The sequence below is a fragment of the Barbus barbus genome (assembly GCF_936440315.1).
Source record: "Barbus barbus genome assembly, chromosome: 8".
NCBI lineage: Eukaryota > Metazoa > Chordata > Actinopteri > Cypriniformes > Cyprinidae > Barbus > Barbus barbus.
This window is the reverse complement of record NC_136736.1, coordinates 9,582,461-9,606,301: the sequence shown is the minus strand read 5'-3', so window position 1 is coordinate 9,606,301 and position 23,841 is coordinate 9,582,461. Positions and strand designations below refer to the sequence as shown.

Sequence of the window (23,841 nt, the reverse complement as noted above, 5' to 3'; positions counted from 1 at the left end):
AAAATTGTGATAGATTCAGTAGTAACATTAATTCTGCAGTATTTGACGTTTAGTCCAACCATATTAGTGGTCTTTATGAAAGGCATTCAAGTTATTCCAGCTGCACGTGACCCCTAACACTACTGTCTTATTTAGCCCAACAAAACTGAAAGCCTCTAAAGAGGTGTTTCAAAGGATACAGTATGTAGATTATGTAAATCCATTATTTTGAATGGTTCTATAATCTGTAGATTTGCAAGAAATCGTGCAGGCATGGGGCGATATTTATGATGAATTTAAAATGAATCTGACAATACATTTCAGAGAAGTAAAGGCTTTTCACTGAGCAGTGAAAATATCAAGTATTAATTGCTATGTACATGTTCTGCTTCACTAAGAGGAAGCAAACATTTCATCGAATAATAAACATATACATACTAGACATGACCAGTCATTGGTTGTCTGTTATTCATCTGTCATTGGTCAAATGTTGTCGTCATCACATAAAATTTTGACTCAATATTGAAAGCAGACTAAAGCATGCTTCAAGTTAATATACATCATCTTCTCAAATAGACTTATATTTACCGTGAAGGTTTCTATGCCACCTGAGATGGATAAATTATTGTTTTTTTTTTAGTCTATCAAAAATGAAAGGTTGGGTTATTGCACACATTTGGTTAAAATAGCCATTCTCTTTACACCATCTCATGTCCACCAATAGGTGTTGTCATGCACCACAGTTTATTCATTTAATCACAAATAGCATTTCTTTTACACAAATTGTACATTGATGTAAACACTCTATAGATTAAAATACATACTTCCAGTTATTACACTAGATCAATAATCATATCTTTCGTCCTGAGCTTTTAAAAGAAATTTAACAAAAAAACTAAAGTGTTTCAAGGGACACAGTATGTAGATTTGAGCTGCAAATAAACCATCATCTAAAAACTTCTCTACGCTAACTGCTATGGCTATTTCAAACCCCGTCCATACAAAAGGACTTAAGAGATTCACATTTGTGTTCTGGGTTTTCTCCGTCTTAAAAAAAAAAAGTATGAACTTAAAAACAACAAATATAGACAACCAAATTTTAAGAGGAAAAATAAACTTTGTTCCAGGCAATTTACCCCTCTTACTTAGTAAGTCAAACACATTTTACATTTAAATACACAAAAATCTTATCTTACCAATAGTCGTACGTAACCTCTCCCACATTGGAGTGGATATACAAATTCAATTTACAATCCATTTTCACTTCAAGTGCTAGCAAACACAGAGCAAAGCAATGCGTCGCCCATGCAAAAGGAATGATTTTAACTGAATAAGTGGCGAGTGTCTTTCGGAGAGTATGGACTGTTGGAGAGGAGGGTAAAGACCGGCATTGTATAAAATACCCAGATGTATCGATTTTAACAAGTTTGGACAATAAGTAACTTGGAGTAGCTGAACTCCAGGTCTGCGGACTAAAAGAACTGATCTTGGATCTGCTGAATTCCAGAAGTGCAAGAGATATTTTAATAGTGTTTGCATCATATTTAAGAACATTCACTACAATATGTTCTTCAGTCAGTTTGTTTATAGCTGAGTCTCTATATTAGAATATAACGTTACTAATGATGGAAACGCATTGTCAGTTTAGACCGGTAACCTTTGCGACCAGCCTCACAGTTTTGCCACAGTAACATTCTTTGATACCAAATGAAGAGCATTTATACATACAAAATATAGAGAAGACAAGCTTGCATCCATATAGACTTTTAAGATGTTAAGTGACATACCATGAAACCAGTCAAATATTCTGATGGTAGTACTGCTTTTCTTTTCTTTTTAAATTACAGATTCTGGTGCACTGTGGTTCTTGTGGCCACATACTTGAGTGGATGTGCAGCTTTTCTTGGATTGGTCCCACTGTCTCTAATAACTATGAACTACTTGGGACAATGTCCTCTGGTGTTTAACGTTATAGTAGCTGCCACATACAACCAATCAGAGATAATTGTTTCTTGTTGCCATGCATCCTGGTGTGTAACGTTCTGATAAGTGTGATGTCTTATGCTCGGGTACTGTTACCATCTTTTTGATGCCTAATTTGCAATGGAGGTCCTAATGATGCATTATTGTTTTCTGTATTATAGAGACGTGTCTTGGTGAATGCTCTGCAAACAGCAAAGTAACTGGTAATACGGACTACCAGGTGAAGCCACCATCTCAAAAACAGACTGAAAGGCCCTGCGGTCTAACTCCTCGTCGATCTGGTGTCGGTAGAAATCCATAGCTACTAGACAAAAGAGGCTAATGTCTACTGTGTCAGACTTCCCCATGCGACTGATGACATGCGGCAGGCTAAAGGGAAGATGTTAAGGAAAACAAGGATGAAGAGAAAAAAGAAAAGAAAATATGGAATAGGAAGTGTGCTCTTACCATTACAAGGGGTGCAATAACTGAAAATCATATGTGTTTAAGGATACAGGGCAGAGATCCACTGGCTGGTTGAGGCACTGACAAAGAAACAAGACAGGCTCCACATTGCCATGGCGACAGGCGTCCTCTGTGTGAAGTTCGACAGCGAGAGTAGCACCCAGTCACGAACCATGGAGGACTGCCCAGTTGCATGAAGTGTCTGAAATACCTGTATCAAGAAATATATGCACATACATGAATATATAGTGAAAGCCAATGGGGTCCAAAACAACACTAGCTTCATAATATTACGTTTGAACCACTGATGTCACATGGACTATTTTAACGATGTCCTTACTACCTTTCTGGACCTTGAACGTGTCAGTTGCGTTGCTGTCTATGCAAGGTCAGAAAGCTCTCTTATTTAATCAAAAATATCTTAATTTGTGTTCTGAAGATGAACGAAGGTCTTATAGGTTTGGAACGTCATGAGGGTGAGTAATTTATTCATTGTTGGTTCAACTATCCCTTTATGTAAGATATCCAAAACATTCTGCACCCAAAAAGTGGCACTTGCCTTGTATACCACTGTAGCCATGAATTGTGGGTAAGGCTGCTGATTGGACAAGAACTCCCCGATGACTTTGTTCATGACATCCTGCAGTGGGAAAAAGTCATCCAGGAACTGAGGAAGGATCCGGGCTACCACACGTGCCTCACTTGGAAAGCCTTTACGAATCCTGCGGCAAGCATTTTCCACAGATGAATTAGTGGAATACAAAAAATGGTTTTAGCTAGGGTAAGTTTCTTCAAAAAGAGACATACGTACCTGTCAAACAGGACGGATACTCGCTCCATTGCGACAATGACCGATTCGCTGTCAGGAGCTGTGGGGTCTGCATCAGCAGGGCACCCAGGACTTCCCTTCTCCTTCCCTGTTGGGTAAAATTATGGCCACCAGTAAGAGGAACAGTTCCACAATGGATCAACTCAGATTTCTATACAAAATCTCAGAGTTCGAACATTAATTTTAATGTTAATCTTCTTATCTAGTATTTTCACTTTGGTTTCACAGGTACAAAATTAAGCAACCTGTCACATAAGACACTTTTTTGCTGAATTCATACTGAGGATTGGGCTACTATGTGCTCTGTTAGTAGGGTGAGCATTTAAGGTGAGTCTGTTCTTATGGCTGTTGGTGTTAGTAGGGTGGGTAAGTATTAAAGATGTAGCTGAAATGTGTCCTGCCTTCCTCTCCAGCCACACCTGTGTACATGCAGGTGAGCATGAGACCCAGGGCAGCCATGGCACGGTGTGGACTGGGCATGTTCACACGTTCAACGCTCAGCTTGACTAGCGTCTCTGCGTCCATGCGTGACAACTGTTCAGACAGAAGCAACCGCTCCAGACCTCGCAGAATGCAGTGGTAGATGATGGACGGTGTGGCCTCCTCACTAGCAGATAGCATCATACAGCATATCTGGAAATGTAGAAAAGGTACAAGAGTAGAGAGAGAAGGATCAGTGTCCATGAATAGAAAAAATCTTTTAAAAATGAAGCACAAGTTCTTTCTCTTTATATTCACATTCGTATTAAAAACATTTAACCATACAACACCATTTCCAAGAAGAGTTTAAATTTAAAGGGATAGTTCACCCAAAAATGTAACTTTCAAATGAAACCAAACAGATACCGGTTCAAAGTCAATGGCAACCAGCTACCATGCAGTTTGGTTACTGCAATGGTTACTGTTTACAGTTGTTTTGTGTTCAGCAGGAGGAGGAAGCTCACACAGGGTTGGAACAACTTGAGGATGAGTAAATGATGGGTGGTGATGGTGCAGTGGATAAGACACATGCCTTTGGTGTGAGAGACCAGGGTTCGAATCCACTGTGAGACACCAGTGTGTCCCTGAGCAAGACACTTAACCCCTAGTTGCTCCAGAGGCGTGCGACCTCTGACATATATAGCAATTATAAGTCGCTTTGGATAAATATAATACATATATATGTATTTTTTTCACAAATATCAGAATTTTATTAATTTAGAAATATAATTTAGTTTTTGTAAAGTCATGCCACGTGATATTTTACAACCTAAATATACCTTGCCCTGTTGCAGAAAGGTCAAATTATAAGATTATATATTGCTTTGTCATTTCTGCATGTTTGTTCAGCCACATGACTTAACATTATTTAGAGAAAAAAAATAATTTATGGCAAACTACCTGTCAAACTACAATGATTTTCTGAATTAATGTATTTATAGATAGGGGGAAAAAAACAGCATCACTTCATAGACCCAGAAACCGACCAGTTGAGGTCCAGAATCAGAATGAGCAGGTAAAGGGGTCCTATTATGCTTTTTCACTTTTTGAATTTTAGTCAGTGTGTAGTGTGTATGTTTGGGCATAAAAAAGATCTACAAAGTTACAAATCTCAAAGTCCACTCCAAAGGGAGATTTTAAATTTTTTTTAAATCCTTTTTCAAGAACTACAACGAACGGCTCGTTTGGACTACAGCATTGTTTCCCTTCTCCTTCCCTGTTGGGAAAAATTATGGCCACCAGTAAGAGGAGCAGCTCCACAATGGATCAACTCAGATAAAACTAGATTTCTATACAACCCTAGATTTCTATACAAAATCTCAGAGTTCGAACATTAATTTTAATGTTAATCTTCTTATCTAGTATTTTCACTTCGGTTTCACAGGAACAAAATTAAGCAACCGGTCACATAAGACACTTTTTAGTGTTTACAAAGTTAGTGATGTCACAAAGCGGTCTATTAGAATATCATTAAAATAAATCCCGCCTACGGAAATGGTTGGGGGGTGGGGCTTGGTTGAGCTCTACACGTTTCAAAATCGAAACCCGGGGCTGGTGTCATTTTCATTTCATCTTGCATGTAATGTCTGATAAAGCAGCGTTTGTGAGCGGAGCTCTGTTTTGTGTACAGCGTTACCGGGAAAACCTCGATCTCTTCCACTCTAACAGCGCCTCCTGCTGGCAGAGAATTAATTTGCATATAAGCCGGCACAAATCGAGATTTAGCCCCCAAAAAAACAACAATAATGTTACCACTCTAATATGTCTTGCAATCCGTGCGTACAAAGGTTCTTCGCGATTCTCTTGTTCAATATTCTTGGGGTTTGAATCCAGCTCAAACTGATATGGCAATATTGACACCATCCGGAACTCTCTGCTTTGGCAAGGGGCGGGGCAGTACTGAAACACCGTCTAAGCTGTTCGCCAATCACAACGCACCGGGACAGCTAACCAATCACAACACATTTCGTTTTTCGGAAGGCGGGCCTTCATCAAACCCGGAACTAATTGAACCGTTTGTGCCAGGCTGTGGAGAAAGGTATTGTAATATTGTAAATTATGTGAAAAATAATGCATTTTTCGAACCACCAAGCATGAGAGCATATTCTATTACACCCCCAAAACAAAATCAAGACTTTGTAAAAGAGTATAATAGGACCACTTTAACTCTTTGACATGCAAAAGCTATTTTCTCTCTTTTTTTTTTTTTCTAAATATATATGTTTTAATGAAACTTCAAATGTTGATAAAAACAGAATGCATGAAGCTAGCGGTGGCTGGCAACTCTTTAAAAAAAAAAAACTGGCAGGGAAAGAGTTACTACAGTATATCAACACTTTTTTCCAAAGTGTGGCCTCTACCCACCTGAATAATCCCGGCATTGAACTCGGACCCTACATCCAGGGGGTAGTTCTCCATCATGTAGAAGGCCACCGCACACATCACCAACACATGTTGCTGGTTGTGTAGATTCACACATCTGAGAGACACACACCAACAGTGTTAGGTATAAACACACTCATCTAATTTCAGTGAGGCTGTCTGATGCTAATTCTAGCCCTGGTCTTTAATGAGAGATCTCAGTAAGACACCATACATTACAGCTAATGAGGAGCTGATGACCATGCAGCGTGCAGGCGTGTGTTGTGATTGCCAGAGTGAGCCTATTATTGAGTCTCCCAGCATGCCACAGAGACTTTGGCATTAGCTTTGACTGCATGGGGCATAAATTCTTAAGAGAGATGCTAACAGTATAAAGTCTTTCATCCAATGCAGGACGCAAGCCGTTAACCTCTCATCCCATATTCTCTTAAATAAAACTGCAAATATTAAGAGTTAGTGGAACACTAATGATTGGTGTGGAGTAGGGTTTAAAGCTCAAGGCGGGTAATAGGAAGATTGTTAATTCAATTCCAGCAAAAAGACAGCGTAAAGCGCGTGTATGTATTCAGGTTGTAGTGTTACTCACTGTGCTATAGCTCTAAGGTTAGAGAGCAGGTATTCACTGACGGTAGGTATAAGCTGGCGTGCCGTATCATCCAGTAGGTCGCACTCCAGCACGTACAGAACGCCGTGAAGAGCGCCTATCCGACTGGGCAGATGAGTGCTGCGCAAGGTGCTCTCCAACAGACGGCACACAGGCTCTGCGATGGCTTTATCCTGACACAAATACAATAGTCCAGACTGTTAAATAGCTGTAACTGCATTTATTTATATAGCTGCTGCATCAGTGCATATACATGCTCACCATGCCAAGCACTGCAGCTGCTTTGCAGATAGCTGGTACAAGGTACTGGTTGAGAATCTCATCTTCTGGTGGATGGACCTTCTGCAGCTCAGTCAGAGTGGTGAACATCATATCAAACTGATTCCTCTCAGTAAAGAGATCAGACACTGCCAGCAGCTTGATGACATAGAGACAAAGAAAGGATGTGTGTTAACTGCATAGGAAGAGCAGAGGTAAGTGTATAGAAGAAAATTTGAATGTGTACGCTCTTAAAAAAACGATGTTCAAACTCTCAAATGTTTATTTACTGTGCTGGGCAACAAATGTTGAAATGTGTCTATTGAATCACTAAAACAAACACACAGTATGACTAATATAGTCTGATTCATGAACAAATTACTCCTGTGACCCAGTTCTTGTAAAGAATCACAAAACAACTCACAAACTCAGGAGTTATTGGTCTGAATTGTAAATAATAAAATGCATGATGTACTTGATGAAACAACGGTTACTGAATTTACATCTTACTCATTTCAGTTATGTCTGATTTGAAATGAGGCAAGAACTGTTTTGTAAACTTTAGCTTTGTGAAATGCAAGAAATTATTACTGACTGGTTAGTTCATGATAACATGCAGCAAAATATTATTTCACAAACAATTTCTGTAAATTCTAGCTTAATTTAAATGATCATGAATCAGTCCCTCTGGGATTTCGCAGGACTTTTTTCTGATTTTTGCGGCCTAAAATAACTGATTTTGCTGCAGCTTTTCTAAAACTTTGCGGTGATATTTGTGGCATTTCTTATTGTTTTGCAGTGAAAATATACCATGGACAACATTCTTCTAACATTGTTATAACTTTTCTGACTTCGACAACCATTTTAGGGCTCCAGACTAACATTTGAGGACACCAGTGCCATTAAGTTCTACAGAAGGTGGCACCAGCACCTGACAGTAAAGCACATGTACATCTTGAAGATGTCTATTTGATGTCTGCATTTACACATGCAAGACGTATTTTTTAGGGTGTTTGCTCATCTGCAATGCGTCTCTAAGACATTTCCTGTCAAATGTCAAATAGACATTTATTAGAATGCATGTAAAACTGCTTCTGACACGTTTATCAGATTACAAGGCAGATGTTTCCCAGATCTTTAGCAGACGTCTTACAGATTTAATGGTGCTGTCTGGGTAGTTGAGATGCAGATCAAATGTACTTTTATTACGGTCATTCATAATGTCTAAATATAATTTGATAAACATTTTTTTAAATTATATATATATAGGGAGTGGAAATGGCTAATAAGCCTACAAGCTAATAAGTCTATAAGTCTCTGCAGCCATTTAGTGGTAATTTAATGTCCTTTTTATTTTTAAAAAAGCGTTTGCTTTCCTACATTATGAAACTTTTAGTTTTATAAATGGAGGCAACCTATGAAGGATGAACAAATAATGTCATCAACTTTCGAATTTGGTAATACTTAAAGCTTTGAAGTGCTGGGAAAAGTTGTGTGAAGCATTTAAAAACACTTGAAAACACACCATTTCTGCCACAAGTTGTTCCTGTAGTTATGTTAAATTCATGGTCAATGGTAGAGATTTGTGTTTACTGAACAATGTTTTTCCTGGTTTCCACATCAGTGGCTTTTGTTCTGAGATCCGTAGCTTTAACAGAATTCTGTGCCGAATTTGAATGCTTCTCACAAGATTTGACAGAGATGTTATTATTGATGCGGATTCGTTGTGCTTTCGGTTCGTTTGTCCAATGTAGCTCTCGTAAATCAGGCATTATGAGAATGCAAGGCTGTTCATTACGTTTTTCAAACTGAGAAACAAACTTTCTTTGACTCAATGTGCTTTGCGATGACATCATGGGAGCGTCTAAACCCCAAATCTGCGGAAAATCTGCAGCAATTACGAAAATTTGCGAGCTCTTGCGAAAATTTAGCGATAAATTCAGTGATTGCAGAATCGCAAAATCCTGTAGGGACTGATGAATTCAATGTTTAAAACATTAAACACACAGTATGCAAGTTTCACCGCTAGACGCCACTTCAAAATATGTTATCAAAATTTCCAATTTCATTGATTTTAAATGTTAATTTTGTGTACATTTAGTAAAAAGTAGTAAGTGGCACTGCATCTAAACAGTCTCTCAGAACGAGCAGTTTCAGATTCTCCCTCTGTTAACGTCACCGAGGGGAAAAAGTCCCTCCCATTTGTGACGCTGCCCTATAAGCATAGACAGCCCTGAGTGAGAAGCAGCAGTCCGACTCCACCATCACTGATTACTTGCTGTAGCTGCTGGAGATTTACAATGTCAGCGCCAAAGAGGCATTTCAAGTGTTGCGTTTTGGGACGCACTAACGAACATAGGAGTCTCTATAGACTCCCTCCATCTGAGCCACTGAGGACACTGTGGTTAAGTTTCATTGTCTAAGGAAATGTCCTGGAAAAAATCGGTAAAGTTCCCAATACGTGTAGGGATCAATACCAACACTTTGTGCGCGAACGTCAGCTCCAGACAAAGTAAGTATCATGTGTTTGTCTTCCAAATTGCCCTTCTGAAAGAGCTTCTTGGCACTCTGTAAGGCTAATGATGATAAAGCTACCATCGTCTCTGTCTGTTTTCACTGGTGCTGCCCATGAATGATCGTGAATAGGAATGTGGTGGTTAAAAGTTGCATATGAAAGCAATTTGAGTCGATCGCTTGAGTTTGTTGAGCTCATAATCACAAGTGGGACTTATAAAGTTTGTGATAGCATGCCATGCACCATGAGACCAGCTATGTTGTTATTTTTATCGTGCTGTGGCCCCTGTCTGTGTAATTCATAAACACGAATTTAGTACAATCAGATCACAGTACAATCAGATGACTGACTTGTATGTATGTACAGTATGTTTTCTGTAAAGATAACAGGCTTGTACTAACAGGGGAATGTTAATTTGCAAAGGCTAGCACTGCTATTGCCGGAGCGTGAGCTCTTGAAGCTCCGCCCTCTTCTCCGGGAACAACAGCTCATTTGCATTAAAGCAACATACTCAAATACAAAACGTTTTGGCTCATACCCTAAAAGTAGCAATTTTAACAAGTTATAAAAAAAATTCTGTCAGGTATTTTGAGCTAAAACTTCACATGCACACTCTGGGGATATCAGAGACTTATTTTACTTATCTTGTAAAAAGGAGCATAATAGGTCCCCTTTAAAGGGGTCATATGATGCGATTTCAAGTTTTGTGTTTTACAAGCTGATTGTGCATAGATAAGATCCCTGAAGTTGCAAAGACTAAAGTCTCAAAACCAAAGAGATATACTTTATAAAAGTTAAGACTGTGCCACGCCCCCATAGATTTGCAAAACACCGCCCAAATGTTTACGCAACTAGAAATTAGGGATGCACGTTATTATCGGACTGATATCGGAATCGGCCAATAATGGCTTTAAATGTAAATATCGGCATCGGCCTGATATGAAAAATGTATGCCAATATGTCTTGCCGATAAGAGGAATACATTAACTCACATGTGTTCAGGGTGTGCTAGTGATTAGATCGCGTCAGCAGTGTTGCTCATTCTTGAAGCAAAGTTTTGTCTGAATGATGATTAAATTCACTGATTTGAATCGCTGCACTTAATCTGTGAAAGCACATACAGAATGACACTTTCGTTGTGTGATAGAGTAAACAGTAATAGCACGTGCAAAGACAGCAGCGGCAGCCTCCCCCGGGTCCTAATGCCTGTTTGGTAAGGAGTTTTAATCTGTAGGGGGCGCTGTTGGCCTACTTCTAATTAAATTAACATTTAAAATTTAAATAGCCTACACAAATAACATTTAGACTGTGTTTCTGATTAAATAAAGCAGTAATTGATGTCATAAAATAATAAGTATGTTTTGATTTAATGGTCAGAAGCTATAGCTTACATGAAAAAATTAAATAAAATCACAAACGTAACACCTGTAAATTAAATTATTTTATATATGAAGAGTTCAGATGCAAAAGCCTCCAAGTGCCATTTGAAATTTTCTTCTAAAATTAGCATTTTTATCAGGCTCCTATATTTATGTTCAGTTATTTCACTTTAACTGCACAGAAAAGGACCCATTCATTGCCATTAGAGTAAAATTACTGAACTTAAACCTAGAAGCCTGATAAAAATGCTCATTTTAGATGAAAATTTTAGATGGCATTTAGAGGCTTTTGCATCTGAACTCTTCATATACTGATTTATTCATTAATGTGTAATATGTTTTATTTTTTAAACAAATCATGAGCTCTAAAAGATTTTCAGAATTATTACAACTATTTTGTTTTAGACCATCTACAAATGTTAAATCTTAAAATAAAATGTTAGAGTTAACACTGCATCTTTCTGGGGAAACAAATGCAACGATTGATATATAGTTTATTTTCGAAGTTTCAATGTAATGTTAAAAAACCTTAATTCTTTTTTATTTAATTCTAATAAATAAGTTCTTGTTAAAAGCTAACCAAAATTTAAAATATTTTGCTAATAATTTCTGCACAGGAGAGACTTGGTGTTGTTTCCAAACAAATGGAAATATATCGGTACCAAAATGAGTTGAAAAATATCAGCATATCGGATATCGGCAAAACTCCAATATGCATCCCTACTAGAAATCAGTGGTTAAGTTGTATTTACAACACTGTTCCAGAACAGTTCAACCCAAATTTTAGAGTGTGTGCAGCGCATTTCATGGAGGACTATTTCCTGAACCTGGAAGAGTAGCCTACAATGCTGGCTTGAACAAAGGGTGTTTCTATAAAGTGGGGCAATTCCAACTTTGCAAGGACAGTCTGGCGCTTCTGACTCATAGCCTATAAGTACGTTTCTGCCACTGTCTATTCAAATGCAAGTTTTGAGCAGTGCAAAGTAGTGCTTGTTGTTTGTCGTTTCTCAGATCACAAACGCAGACATGGTAATGTAATGAGGGGCGTAACATTTCCGTCTCACACTTGAGGTATTCGGCCAATCACAACGCACTGGATAGCTGGCCAATCAGAGCACACCTCGCTTCTCAGAACGATGAGCTTTGGAAAAATCTATGCGTTTCAGAAAGGCGGGGCATAGAGGAGCAACAATAATGTACAGTATGTGGAAAACAATGTGTTTTATGAACCTTAAACTGCATAAACACATTGCATTACACCAAATACACAAAATAATGTTCTTTTTAGCAATGTCATATGACCCCTTTAACAAGTGTTAATTTTGGTTGGCGCCAATAGCTTCGTGGCCAGCGCGCAACATATAGCGCTGTTGCACTTTGGGCGTCCCGAGTTCGAGTCCCAGCTCACAAACCTTTCCCGATCCTGTTCCCCCATCTCTCTCTCCCACTTCGCTTCCTGTCCACTTCATTTTCAATTCCAATAAAAGGCAAAAATGCCACAAAAAAAAAAGTGTTGATTTTGCAATAAATTGTTAGGTATTTTGCAACAATAGCTGTTCTATCCAGATCATGGGGCCAAAATTCATTGGGGCCAAAAAACCCACCATTTTACATTTTTGTGAACAAATTTTGAAAAATATTGAAATGTACATTTTTAGCTCTATCACCCAGCTTTACTATACATCTTAAAGGCTGAGGAATGAACTCACCGATCTGACCACCTCACTGAGGAGCACAACAGGAGTCTTCCTGCTACTGGGGCTGCCAGGGAGGATCCACTGACTGTAGAGCTCCAGAAGGAACTGAGAACAGGAATGGATATCAACCCCAGCACGGTGCTTCCTAGACCGGACGAGAAGAAAGGCAATGCAGAGTGTGAAGTCTGAAAGGGTTGCTGATTTTAAGGAGCTGTTCTGCTAGTAACTTTGCATGTCTGACCTGGAGTTGATTGGTGATAGTGGTGGTGAGGAAGGCGCTGGAGCATCTGCTTCATCTTCCTCATCCTCACCCCATTCTTCCTCCCTCAGAGGGGTAATGTTATTTCCCAACCAAACTGAGTGAATTGACACCTACAAAGTGTACAGGATTGATATTGTAAGTAATGATGTGCCTGAAGCCGAATACCATATTCAGAAAGGCAAGGATTATGGCCTTAAAATTAATAACAAAATCCATTGAATAATAGAAAAAAATATTTGGCATACACTCCTTGTGTTTGCTGGATAACAGGTAAGCTAAAAAAATAGCACAATATTATACATAAACCTCTAAAATTACTACGCAACAGTGAGTGTGTGAAGTGAATGAGTGTAAACTCTAGATAAAATGAGCATGAATCAAATATGTTAATAAAATCAAGGTTTGTAGAGTAGTCAGTTTACTAACTTGACCCAGTTTGTAGTCCATGTTGCCAATCTCCCTCTCAGTGTTAATCTGAAGCAGGAGTTTCTCATGGCTGATGAGGGTGCCTGAACATTGCAGATGCACACACACACGCAAAGGTCACGAATGTGACAAGATACTGTGCACATATAAAGCAAGAGGATCTTTCAGCTGACCACTGACCTGCCGTTGAGGATGATAAGGATGGCACAGGGTCCCAGGCTTGATAGGGGAAGTGTGTGGCGATGTTGTCTCTCTTTGACACCATGGCCTGAATCTCATGCTCAACCATGCCTCTAATCACACTCAGCTTACGACCAAACCTACAAAACACACAGAAAACATATGATCCACATCTAAACCTAGAGGCCCAACCCATGAATGAAATAAATGTATACAAACCTTGTGTCCAGAGCTTTAAGGATTTTGTTGCGGGGTTGCTGTTCAGGGCAGCTGGCAGCTGGATTTCCTGCTGTCGGCAGAGTCATTGCACTCAGCACCAGAGAGGTGATGGCCTGAACCGCCAGTACATTTATCTGAGTCCTCTCCATATCCTCCTGTGACACAAACAGACACTTCTTATCGATCACTCACAATATCCAAAACCTGGACGAGTGTTTTGGCAGAAGTTATTGATGATTTACTTCTTGCTGGGTTTCCTCTTCTTGGTCCATCGTGATTGGCTGAGTGACCAGCACTCCCAACAGAGTGGCCCACGTCTCCTCAAACTGTGTCCGACTGCTCCAGCCTGCAAGACCACATGAATGAATCAAACTGCTTAATAATCATGTATTATAAAAAGGACTACACATGTTTGCCTGACGTCAACACAGTGACAGATTGTATGAAGCTATAAAAGTTTGACTAAAATCATTGTCTACTAATTAATTTAAACATTTCACAATCCAAATGGTGAATTAATGCATGTGTAAAAATGTATGCAAAAATACACTAAATGGGTATATTTTATATAGGACAGTTTTTTAACAATCAGATGTGTTTCTTGTACAGTGTGTTTATATATATGTTTTAATATTTGAATGATGAAAGGGATGCTCACCAATTTATTAATACTGAAAAAAAAATCTTACTGACCCTGAGCTTTTGAGCGGCTGTGTATTCATACTTTTCAATAGTTAATTGGACAGAGCAGCTTACCTATTTAATGTATTATAAAATACATTTGCATACAATATACATATATACATTTTATTTTTTTGCATGAAGAAACATAAGGTGATAGTGATGTAATGAAGAAATCAAAGATTCTGTGAGATAACAAAATTGCCTTTCAGAACCACATTTAAAAAGACAGAGGACTCAAACTAGTCTCTCATACCCAGAGTATTAATGCGGTAGAGGAACTCTCTGAAGACGTCTTTCTCCTGCAGGAACTCTACAGGGATCTCAGGCAATGCTGTGCCAAATTCTCCACTCGGCCTGGGGGACCAGCCCAGCTTCCAGACCTGTTAAATCAAACACATCAATACTTTCAAACACTTCTAAACACACATACACATAATGAATGCATAAACACTCGATCATACTCTCTCACCAGTGGTGGGATTCGGGTGTAGCTGTTCACAATGGGGAGCCTGGCCAGGCTGATGATGACATTCCGTAGGGTAGGTGTAAGGAATGCTGGGATGTTCTTGTTTCTATGGTGACCCAGAGCCAGCACACTCTGCAGACCTTCAACCAGCTCGGCCATGATCTCACAACACCACCATTCAAGTTGTTCTATAAAAAAGCAAACAGAGAAATTAACACTTGTTGCTATGGTCATCATGGAGCAGTGTGTAACATGTATGTGTCAACTTACTATCTGCAGAGTCTAACTCGTCTTCTGACTGCGCTGATGTTTTCCGTTCAGGCCTCAGAAGCTGGTCACCAGGACCAACAGCAACTACATAACACATTATAAATCACAAAATAAATATACATTTTCAAATTGATAGCACTTTTATAAGGTTTCAGTAGGCTGTATTTCCAGAGTTTTGAAGTTGAAGGTGAAGTTCTGTAGTACACACCTGCGTGGATGAGGAGCTGTATACAGTGGATGATTGAGCAGGTGTGTGTAAGGTAGGTGTGGGAGGCAAAGTGTGTCCACACCGCCGGCTGCTGGAGAGCCAGACACAGACACGACAGACTCATCTGCACGTCCACACTCAGAGGTAGCTGATCCTGCAGCAAACGCCAAACCACCACCTACAGAGATAGAAAGAGAAATATGAGCTTAGCGCCTTTGATTTATATAGAGCTCCATGAATTCTGCAATGCGGAAAATGGAATTAATTTATAGAACTTTAATGTATAACATGGCATATCATGTAATTTGGGTAAGGCTGCACACTTAAAGGGATAGTTCACCCAAACTACCCCATGATTACTCACCCTCAAGCAATCCTAGGTGTATATGACTTTCTTCTTTCAGACGAATTCAATCGGAGTTATTAAAAATGTCCTGGCTCTTCCCTTTATAATGGCAGGAATGGAGGTTGAGATTTTGAAGCCCAAAAAAGTGTGTCCATTCATCATAAAAAGTACTCAACATGGCTCTGGGTGGTTAATAAAGGCCTTCTGAGCTTACCCAAGGCCTACACTAAGCCACTCCCTCAAGAACGCATGTACAACAGCTAGCCGAAGCTAGAGACCACTGTTTATAAAGTTTTAAATATGGATATTTTTCTTACACAAATGCATCACTTCACTTCAGGAGGCCTTTATTAACCCCCTGCTCCGTGAGGACTACTTTATGACGGATGGATACACTTTTTTGGGCTTAAAAAAAAATTTTCAACCCCCATTCACTGCCATTATAAAGCTTGGAAGAGCCAGGATATTTTTTTATTATATAGCAGCCAGAGTGCACTGTCTTTGTGTGTATATATATATAACTACTTTTGTATTTCACTTACTGGCATCACCCGGTAAGTATTGTGATATCATGTAGGCCTGTATCGATCGACCATTTTGCCTTCTAAGATGTCGGCATTAGCCATTAAACAATCCATATTGTCAACCACTAGAATATTCCATATAAAAATCCTATTTGGAAAGGATGCATCAGTCTTACCTCTATGGCGAGGGTGCTGAAGGTGGTAATGAGTGTCTCTCTGTCTTTGGGAATGTGCAGTGAGGATGGCAGTTTGGACAGAGACAGCAGGTACCGACTCAACACCCCACACAGACTCAACACTGTCTGATAAAACCCCGGCTCACCTGCAACCACACACATAAACACATGCAATGAGAGAGGATGTTCATTACAACTTTATTATAATTTGTAGAATTTGCCACAAAGGATAATTCCTATGTACTTACACCTACAAACATTTAGACACACCTTCTCATTTTTTATTATTACTATTTTCACCATGTTGGAATAATAATAATAAAGTCATCAAAACAATGAGATAACACACACACGGGATAAATTTTTTATGCATGAGTAGACATATTGTTTGAAGTAAATGAGCTTAATTCTGATTGTGACTCACTGTAGACTTGTTTAAGCTTCTGCCAATAGTCCGCACACGTTTTGGAAGAGGGTAGGAGGGGCTGATGAGGGGAGGGGAGGAGCTCTACAACACCAGCCAATCGCTCGAAGGCCACCTGTTGAACTGTGTCAAATAAAACCGTCCCATGATCCTTACACACCCTCTGTACCCCAACACTCAGACATGATGCCAGCAGACACAAGTTAAAGTCCTGCAAATACAACAGCACAACTTCAGTGTCTGTTCGTGTTATAAAATGAGAGATACAGTCATGGCCAAAAATATCGGCACCCTTGGTAAATATGATCAGAGGCGGCTGTGAAAATTAATCTGCATTGTTAATCCTTTTGATCTTTTATCTAAAAAATTCAATAAAATCTAACCTTTCATTGGATAATAATAATTTAAAATGGGGAAAATATTATGAAATAAATGTTTTTCTCAAATACACGTTGGACACAATTAACTGCACCCTTAGAAATTCTTATGAGTAAAATATCTCTGAAGTATATTCCCATTCATAGTCACAATTTTGAGCATTCCAGGGTGATTATGAACATGAAATTATCCAGCCATGGCTTCCTGTTTCACAGAAATATAAACAGGAGAGAAAACAAAGCCCAAATTCCCTTAATCATCCATCACAATGAGAAAAATATATAAATATATTTATGAATACATAGAATATATTTATGATGTGCAGCAAAAGATAATTGAGCTTCACAAATTAGTGAAGTGGCTTTAAGAAAAGAGCTAGAGCAGTGAAAATTTCCATTTCCACCATCAGGGCAATAATTAAGAATTTCCAATCAACATAAAATGTTACGAAACTGCCTGGAAGAGGACATGTCTATATCGTCCTAATGCACGGTGAGGAGGAGAGTTTGAGTGGCTAAAGACTCTCCAAGGACCACAGCTGGAGAATTGCAGAAAATAGTTGAGTCTCGGGGTCAGAAAACCTTTAAAACAAATTTGTCAAACAGCACCTACATCACCACATGTTGTTTAGGAGGGTTTCAAGAAAAATTCTCCTAGCTAATCCAAAAACAAACTCCAGCATATTCAGTTATCAGACATGACTGGAGCTTCAAATGGGACTGGCTTCTATGGTCAGATGAAACTAAAAAATTAGCTTTTTAGCAGCAAACACTCAAGATGGGTTTAGTGAACACAGGGATAAAAAAGTACCCCAAGTGTACAATAAAATATACTGCTGTATTTTTGATGTTGTGGGCCTATATTTCTGAAAGAGGTCCTGGACATCTTGTTTAGACACATGGCATCATGGATTCTATCAAATACCAACAGATAAAAAAATCAACAAGTGACTGACTCTGTTAGAAATCTTATAATGGGCCATGTTTGGATCTTCCAACCGGACAATAATCCAAACACAAACCTTAAAAACAACACAAAAATGGGTCACTGAGCACAAAACCAAGCTGCTGGCCATTCCAGTCCTCTGACCTGAACCCTGTAGAACATGAGTGAGGTGAACTGAAGCGAAGAAGCACCAACATGGAGCTGTGAATCTGAAGGATCTGGAGTGATTCTGGATGAAGGAATGGTCTCTGATCTCTTGTCAGGTGTTCTCTAACCTCATCAGGAATTATAGGAGAAAATTCAGAGCTGTTAAACTGGCAAATGGAGGTTTCAAGAAGTATTGAATAAAAGGGTGCCGTTAATTGTGGCCAATGTGTATTAGAGAAAAACATTTATTTCATAATGATATTTCCTCCCATTTTAAATTCTTATTCTCCAATGAAAGGTTAGATTTTTGTGAATTTTTTAAATAAAAGATCAAAAGGATTAACAATGCAGATTAATTTTCACAGCCTTCGATCATATTTACCAAGGGTGCCGACATTTTTGGCCATGACTATACGAGGAGATTCCCCTCTTCCATGTAAAGTGCTTTGAGTACCCTGAAAAGTGCTATATAAATGTAACAAATTATTATTATGTATTTGGTCTTTACCTTGCAGGTCATGATTGCGTTTAGGTCAGATTGAGGAAGTTTTGTCAGCAGCTCTGTAGTTTCATATAGAGCTCCTTCCCCTCTCAAACAACACTGAGATTTCACCAGAGCAACATACCACTCCTGCAATTCACATACACACACAATAGCAATAATGTTATGCTTTTGCCAAGAAGTTTTCAACTATTTTCACCTAGAAAGCATCATTGTAAGTCATACTTTATTGGGTTCCACATTTTCAGGGGGAGGGGGCGGGTCCCCATCCAGTGGGTGTGAGGTAAAGGGGGCGGCAGGGCTCATGGTATCTTCAGCAATAGTGGCTCTGAACCTGTCCAGCAGGGAGTAGAACCGCTGATGCCTGACAAAAAAAAAGAAAAAGAATATTTTTTAAAAATCAGGGTTGGGAGGTCTTATTACAGCGACAAAAAAAGTAGACTGATGATGTGCCTTACCTTTGCGCAAGGCCACTTGTCTGCAAGTACTGCTGAATCCTGTCCAGCTCCTCCAGTGGCAGCTGAGCGATACTATTCTACAGCAGGAGGAGAAAACATGACCCTCAATAATCATTTAGTGCAGATGATCTCAACTAGGGGGCCTCAGCACACTTCCAAAGGGGCTGCAAGATGGCTTAATAAGATATAAAATTGGCTAAAACACGTTAGACAAAGCTGACATTTTATTTCTTATTTTAATTTGTTTTTCTCAACAACATTCATTTCTATTTAGGAGCCATGATTCTCACGGTCTTGGAAATCCTGGACATATGAGGGAGGTATAAAAGGGAGATTTCCACATCTGAATAAGTAATGGAAATCAAAATTTTAAATAGCCAATAATGGATTTTTTTCTAGTTATATCAGTCTCTAAAATATTTTAGCAGGTAGAATTTGTTATTTATGAGTAAATAAAATTTAAGTCATGTAAAAGGCATGTAAATTTATTGGTAATAAAAATAAAACACTGAAGAACATTCAGTTATTGAATCTTATTTTTAAAAAATATTTACTTTAAATATATTTTTAAACAAATTAATATAATTTTATTATTACAAATATAATGTTCAATATTTATATAAATATTTAAATATTTCATTAAATGTATTAAAATTGCCTCTCCTATTTCTGTCCACAAAAACACCAGCTTTGTTATTACAGCAGAAATGCCAAAAATGTCTTGGGGGGCCTTTACATTTTGTCTTTGACAATATGGGACCTCGGAGTCAGAAAGGGTGAGAATAGATGATTTTATTGTTTTTGCCCATCCTCAAAACTATTTCAGTGGTAGAAGATCCCCAGAGAGATCTCTTTAATTTTAACTATTATTAACTTAATTTTTCTGTAGTAGTATTTTAATTGTGTCTTTTATTTGCAATAATTTTAGTTTTATTCAATTATAGTCTATTACACCAAATGACACAGACAGTGAAATAAGCCGGTAGTGAGTGTGTGTGTGTCTGTGTTTTACCTGCAGGGTTTCAGCAAGCAGCATCTCCACACGTCTGCAGGCGAGTGTGTCCACCATGCGAGCCAGGACACGGAACGGCGTGTTGAGAAGCTTGTCCACGTATAGCATGAGTAGAGCCCCAGACTGACTTAGATGAATGCCTTCCAGACACTGCAGTGTCTTCTTCAGCATTACCGGCTGGAGATTTACACATTTAATACATAAGTAACTGAAAAGATCATCACATCATGAACTCAAAGAAGATGTAGTGCACATGTATATACATACAGTAGAAAGGTTGTCACAGCGTGATTGTATAGCCTGTATGAAGAGTCCGCTAGCTGCAGAATTTCGGTGCACAGCACTGATGAGATCCTGTACTGGAGGCTCATGGGAAAGACTGATCAGATCGCTCACATGATTCACTGTCAGCCATGTCAGATGCTCAGAGTCATGCAGGTTTTGGCACTGAGACGTGAAGAGAAAAAACAAAAAAAATTTGTTAAGTGCAATGTATAATATGTTTTATTAGAAATATGATGAATGGTAAGCTTGGTAAACAGAGATCAATTATCAGCTAAAAGGAGTCATATGATGCGATTTTAAGTTTCCCTGTTACAAGCGGTTTATGCATAGATAAGATCCCTGAAGTTGCAAAGACTAAAGTCTCAAAACCAAAGAGATATTCTTTATCAAAGTTAAGACTTGTCCACGCCCCCCTAAAACACGCCACCACATGGCATGAGATTTTTCATTACACCGTCTAAATCAGGGGTGTCAAACTCAATTCCTAGAGGGCCACAGCCCTGCCGAGTTTAGCGCCGACCCTAATTAAACAAACCTGATCCAACTAATCAAGTCCTTCAGGCTCAATTGAAAATTACATGGTTTTTGTGTTGGAGCAGGGTTGGAACTAAACTCTGCAGGGTAGCGGCCCTCCAGGAATTGAGTTTGAAAACCCTGGCCTAAATGTATACGCAAAGAAAGGGGCGTGATTTTTATTCTCACTGTAGTATTGTTGCTGCCGCTGGCGCCATGTCCTGGAGACACTGTGAAAGCGAAACTACTGTGTTTGGGCTTCCAAAAGAGGACACAACTAGAAATCAGTGGTTAAGCTGTATTTACAACACTGTTCCAGAACAGTACAACGCAAATATTCGAGTGTGTGCGGCGCAATTTACAGAGGACTATTTCCTGAACCTGGCAGGAGAGTAGCCTAATGTTACAATGCTGGCTTGCTCACAGTTTCTATAAAGTGGGGCAATTTCAACTTTGCAAGGACAGTCTGGCGCTTCTGACTCACAGCCTGTAAGTATGTTTCTGCTACTGACTATCCAAACACGAGTTTTGAGCAGTGTAGAGTAGTGCTTGTTGTTTCTCCGATCACAAATGCAGACATGGTATTGTTTAAAAAGACAGTATAAGTCATTATAATCAGTAATTATGTCCCCACTGGATGCAACAAATGCCTTGTTTGCAATGGGTTTTATTGTTTTAGTCTCATCGCGCTGGGAAACGCCATAACTATACGGTGAGGGGTGTACCATTTCTGTCACTCGCTTGAAGTATTCGGCCAATCACAACGTACTGGATAGCTGGCCAATCAGAGCACGCCTCGCTTCTCAGAACAATGAGCTTTGTAAAAATCTATGCGTTTCAGAAAGGCGGGGCATAGAGGAGCAACAATAATGTACAGTATGTGGAAAATAATGTGTTTTTTTAACTTTAAACCACATAAACACATTGCATTTCACCAAATACACAAAATATTGTTCTTTTTAGCAACGTCATGTGACCCCTTTAAGAGATTTTTTTTTATTATCAGAATCAGATATGCATATTGGCCGGTACACTCACTTTAAGGGAGAGTTCACCCAAAAATGGAAGTTCTGTCATCATTTACTCACCCTCAAGTTGTTCCAAACCTGTAAAAAAAATTATTCTGCTGAACACCAAAGTAGATATATTTTGAAGAATGTGATTAAACCAAACAGTTTCTGGTCCCCACTGACTTTCCATTTGATTTTTTTCCCATACTACGGAAGTCAATAGGGACCAGCAACTGTTTGTTCACCCACATGCTTCAAAATATCTTCCTTCTGTTTAGCAGAAGAAAAAACTCACAGATTTGGAACAATTTGAGGGTTAGTAACTGATGACTGATTTTTTGTTTTTGGATGAACTAAGTAAAAGTATTAATTTATATTAAAAAAAAAAAAAAAAAAATTAAGTGATGTGGAAGTTAGGGTAGATAAAATAAAAATCAAGCTCATGACACTGCTTTAAAAAGGGCACACATTGCTAAAGAAATCTCACCACATAGTCACAGAAGAGGATAAGGGCTCCTCGTCGGACGATCTCTCTGTTTAACATAGCCAGCTTCCCTTCGGGCCTCTCCTCCTCTCCAGATGAATGAGGGCTCAGCAGCTTAGTGCTGGACAGACTGTGCCTCCTGAAGGAATGATAAAGGAAAAACAAATTGCTTAAAGGAAAAGTAACATTTCAATAAACAACAACAGATCAACCACAGGCTCTTACCTCTTACAAAGAGCAATTTCAAGCTTCACTTAACCAATATATAACTAATATAACTCACAACCCGTGGAAGGCCAATATGTTTTTGCCCTTACAAACAGCAATTTATTCTAAAAGTTCCCAAAAATTTTGCTTAGCCTGGTTGTAACAGTTGGATGAGGCTTCATTAGGCTGCTAGCATATAGTCTGACCTGGGTGTCTGATGCACCTCGGACCACCAGGTGTAGTTGGTGTAGTTAATGATGAGAAGGACCTGACACCAGAGCAGGACCAAAGATGGGTGTGTAGTGATAAGCTGGAGCACCAGGCTGTTCAAACCCTCCAAGGTATAAAAACTACCTCCTTCGCCTCCCTCTGCCTTCAGCAGCCTGCTGCCCGCTGCCGTGATCCGCCGGAACATTCCTGGAAAGTTAAAGGGAAATGTGAATTTACTGAGAACATTTAGTCTGCTGAACTTGTAAAGGGCCAGTGTTTGGTTCTTACACCCTGACATGTGACTGTATATGAGTTGAGACATGTGAGATGTGGGCTCTGCCTACCTGATTTGAAGATGTGGATCAAACACATGAGCAGTGTGCCCAGCTGCTGACAGTAAAACGTGTGCTGTTGTTCACTCATGTCAACTTTCACTTGCTTAGTGGCGATATCATCCAGCAACACCCCCACTAACTGCAATAAGAACCTGACAAACAAAAAGGGATTAATGATTGTATTTATTAAGAACTGTGGCAATGTCTCCAAGATGCTTCAAGAGAACTACCTGCAAAGCTACCTGAAAAACTATGCGCAAGTGCACAAAAGCTGTTTTAAGCTCAAAGGATGGTCACTCCAAATGTTGATTTGATTTGATAAAGAAAATCTATTTATGACATTATTTTTGACAGCATCCTCATTTTTCAGCATTTTTACACAAGTGCCTAAAACCTTTAACAGTAGTAGCTTTGCGGGTAGGTTTCTTGAAGCATCCTGGAGACGTTGCCAGAGTTCTTCTGGATTTAGTCTGTCTCGGTTTGTTCTGTTTCTTCATCTCATTCCAGACAGACTGGATGATGATCAGATCAGATCTCTGTGTGGAGCACTGGCTGTTGTCAGACAAAAATCTCACTGTGACTGGATTATTACAATTAATGGCAAAATTAATGTTTGGAAA

General features: G+C 39.0%; 1 protein-coding gene across 3 annotated transcripts in view; it reads right to left on the bottom strand.

Annotated features, from left to right (window-relative positions):
* Nucleotides 1-688: 688 nt before the first annotated feature.
* Nucleotides 689-23,841, bottom strand: part of LOC306873435 (huntingtin-like) — a 43,250-nt gene continuing 20,097 nt past the window's right edge. For 2 of the 3 annotated variants that reach the window (XM_079422717.1, XM_079422719.1), the window contains 28 exons: nt 23,231-23,373; nt 22,883-23,093; nt 22,473-22,608; nt 20,445-20,624; nt 20,178-20,354; nt 19,166-19,242; nt 18,933-19,071; nt 18,714-18,836; nt 16,736-16,946; nt 16,312-16,457; nt 15,266-15,443; nt 15,058-15,141; nt 14,791-14,975; nt 14,575-14,701; nt 13,880-13,983; nt 13,638-13,792; nt 13,419-13,558; nt 13,239-13,321; nt 12,792-12,922; nt 12,563-12,695; nt 6,963-7,118; nt 6,684-6,874; nt 6,080-6,194; nt 3,637-3,868; nt 3,218-3,323; nt 2,966-3,128; nt 2,457-2,617; nt 689-2,331 (listed from right to left, as the gene is read on the bottom strand). In XM_079422717.1, coding sequence (XP_079278843.1) covers nt 2,118-2,331; nt 2,457-2,617; nt 2,966-3,128; nt 3,218-3,323; nt 3,637-3,868; nt 6,080-6,194; nt 6,684-6,874; nt 6,963-7,118; nt 12,563-12,695; nt 12,792-12,922; nt 13,239-13,321; nt 13,419-13,558; nt 13,638-13,792; nt 13,880-13,983; nt 14,575-14,701; nt 14,791-14,975; nt 15,058-15,141; nt 15,266-15,443; nt 16,312-16,457; nt 16,736-16,946; nt 18,714-18,836; nt 18,933-19,071; nt 19,166-19,242; nt 20,178-20,354; nt 20,445-20,624; nt 22,473-22,608; nt 22,883-23,093; nt 23,231-23,373 — 4,201 coding nt within the window. In that variant the 3' untranslated portion in view covers nt 689-2,117. The remainder of the gene's footprint in view (nt 2,332-2,456; nt 2,618-2,965; nt 3,129-3,217; nt 3,324-3,636; nt 3,869-6,079; nt 6,195-6,683; nt 6,875-6,962; nt 7,119-12,562; nt 12,696-12,791; nt 12,923-13,238; nt 13,322-13,418; nt 13,559-13,637; nt 13,793-13,879; nt 13,984-14,574; nt 14,702-14,790; nt 14,976-15,057; nt 15,142-15,265; nt 15,444-16,311; nt 16,458-16,735; nt 16,947-18,713; nt 18,837-18,932; nt 19,072-19,165; nt 19,243-20,177; nt 20,355-20,444; nt 20,625-22,472; nt 22,609-22,882; nt 23,094-23,230; nt 23,374-23,841) is intronic. The other variant, XM_079422718.1, reaches the window with a different exon arrangement.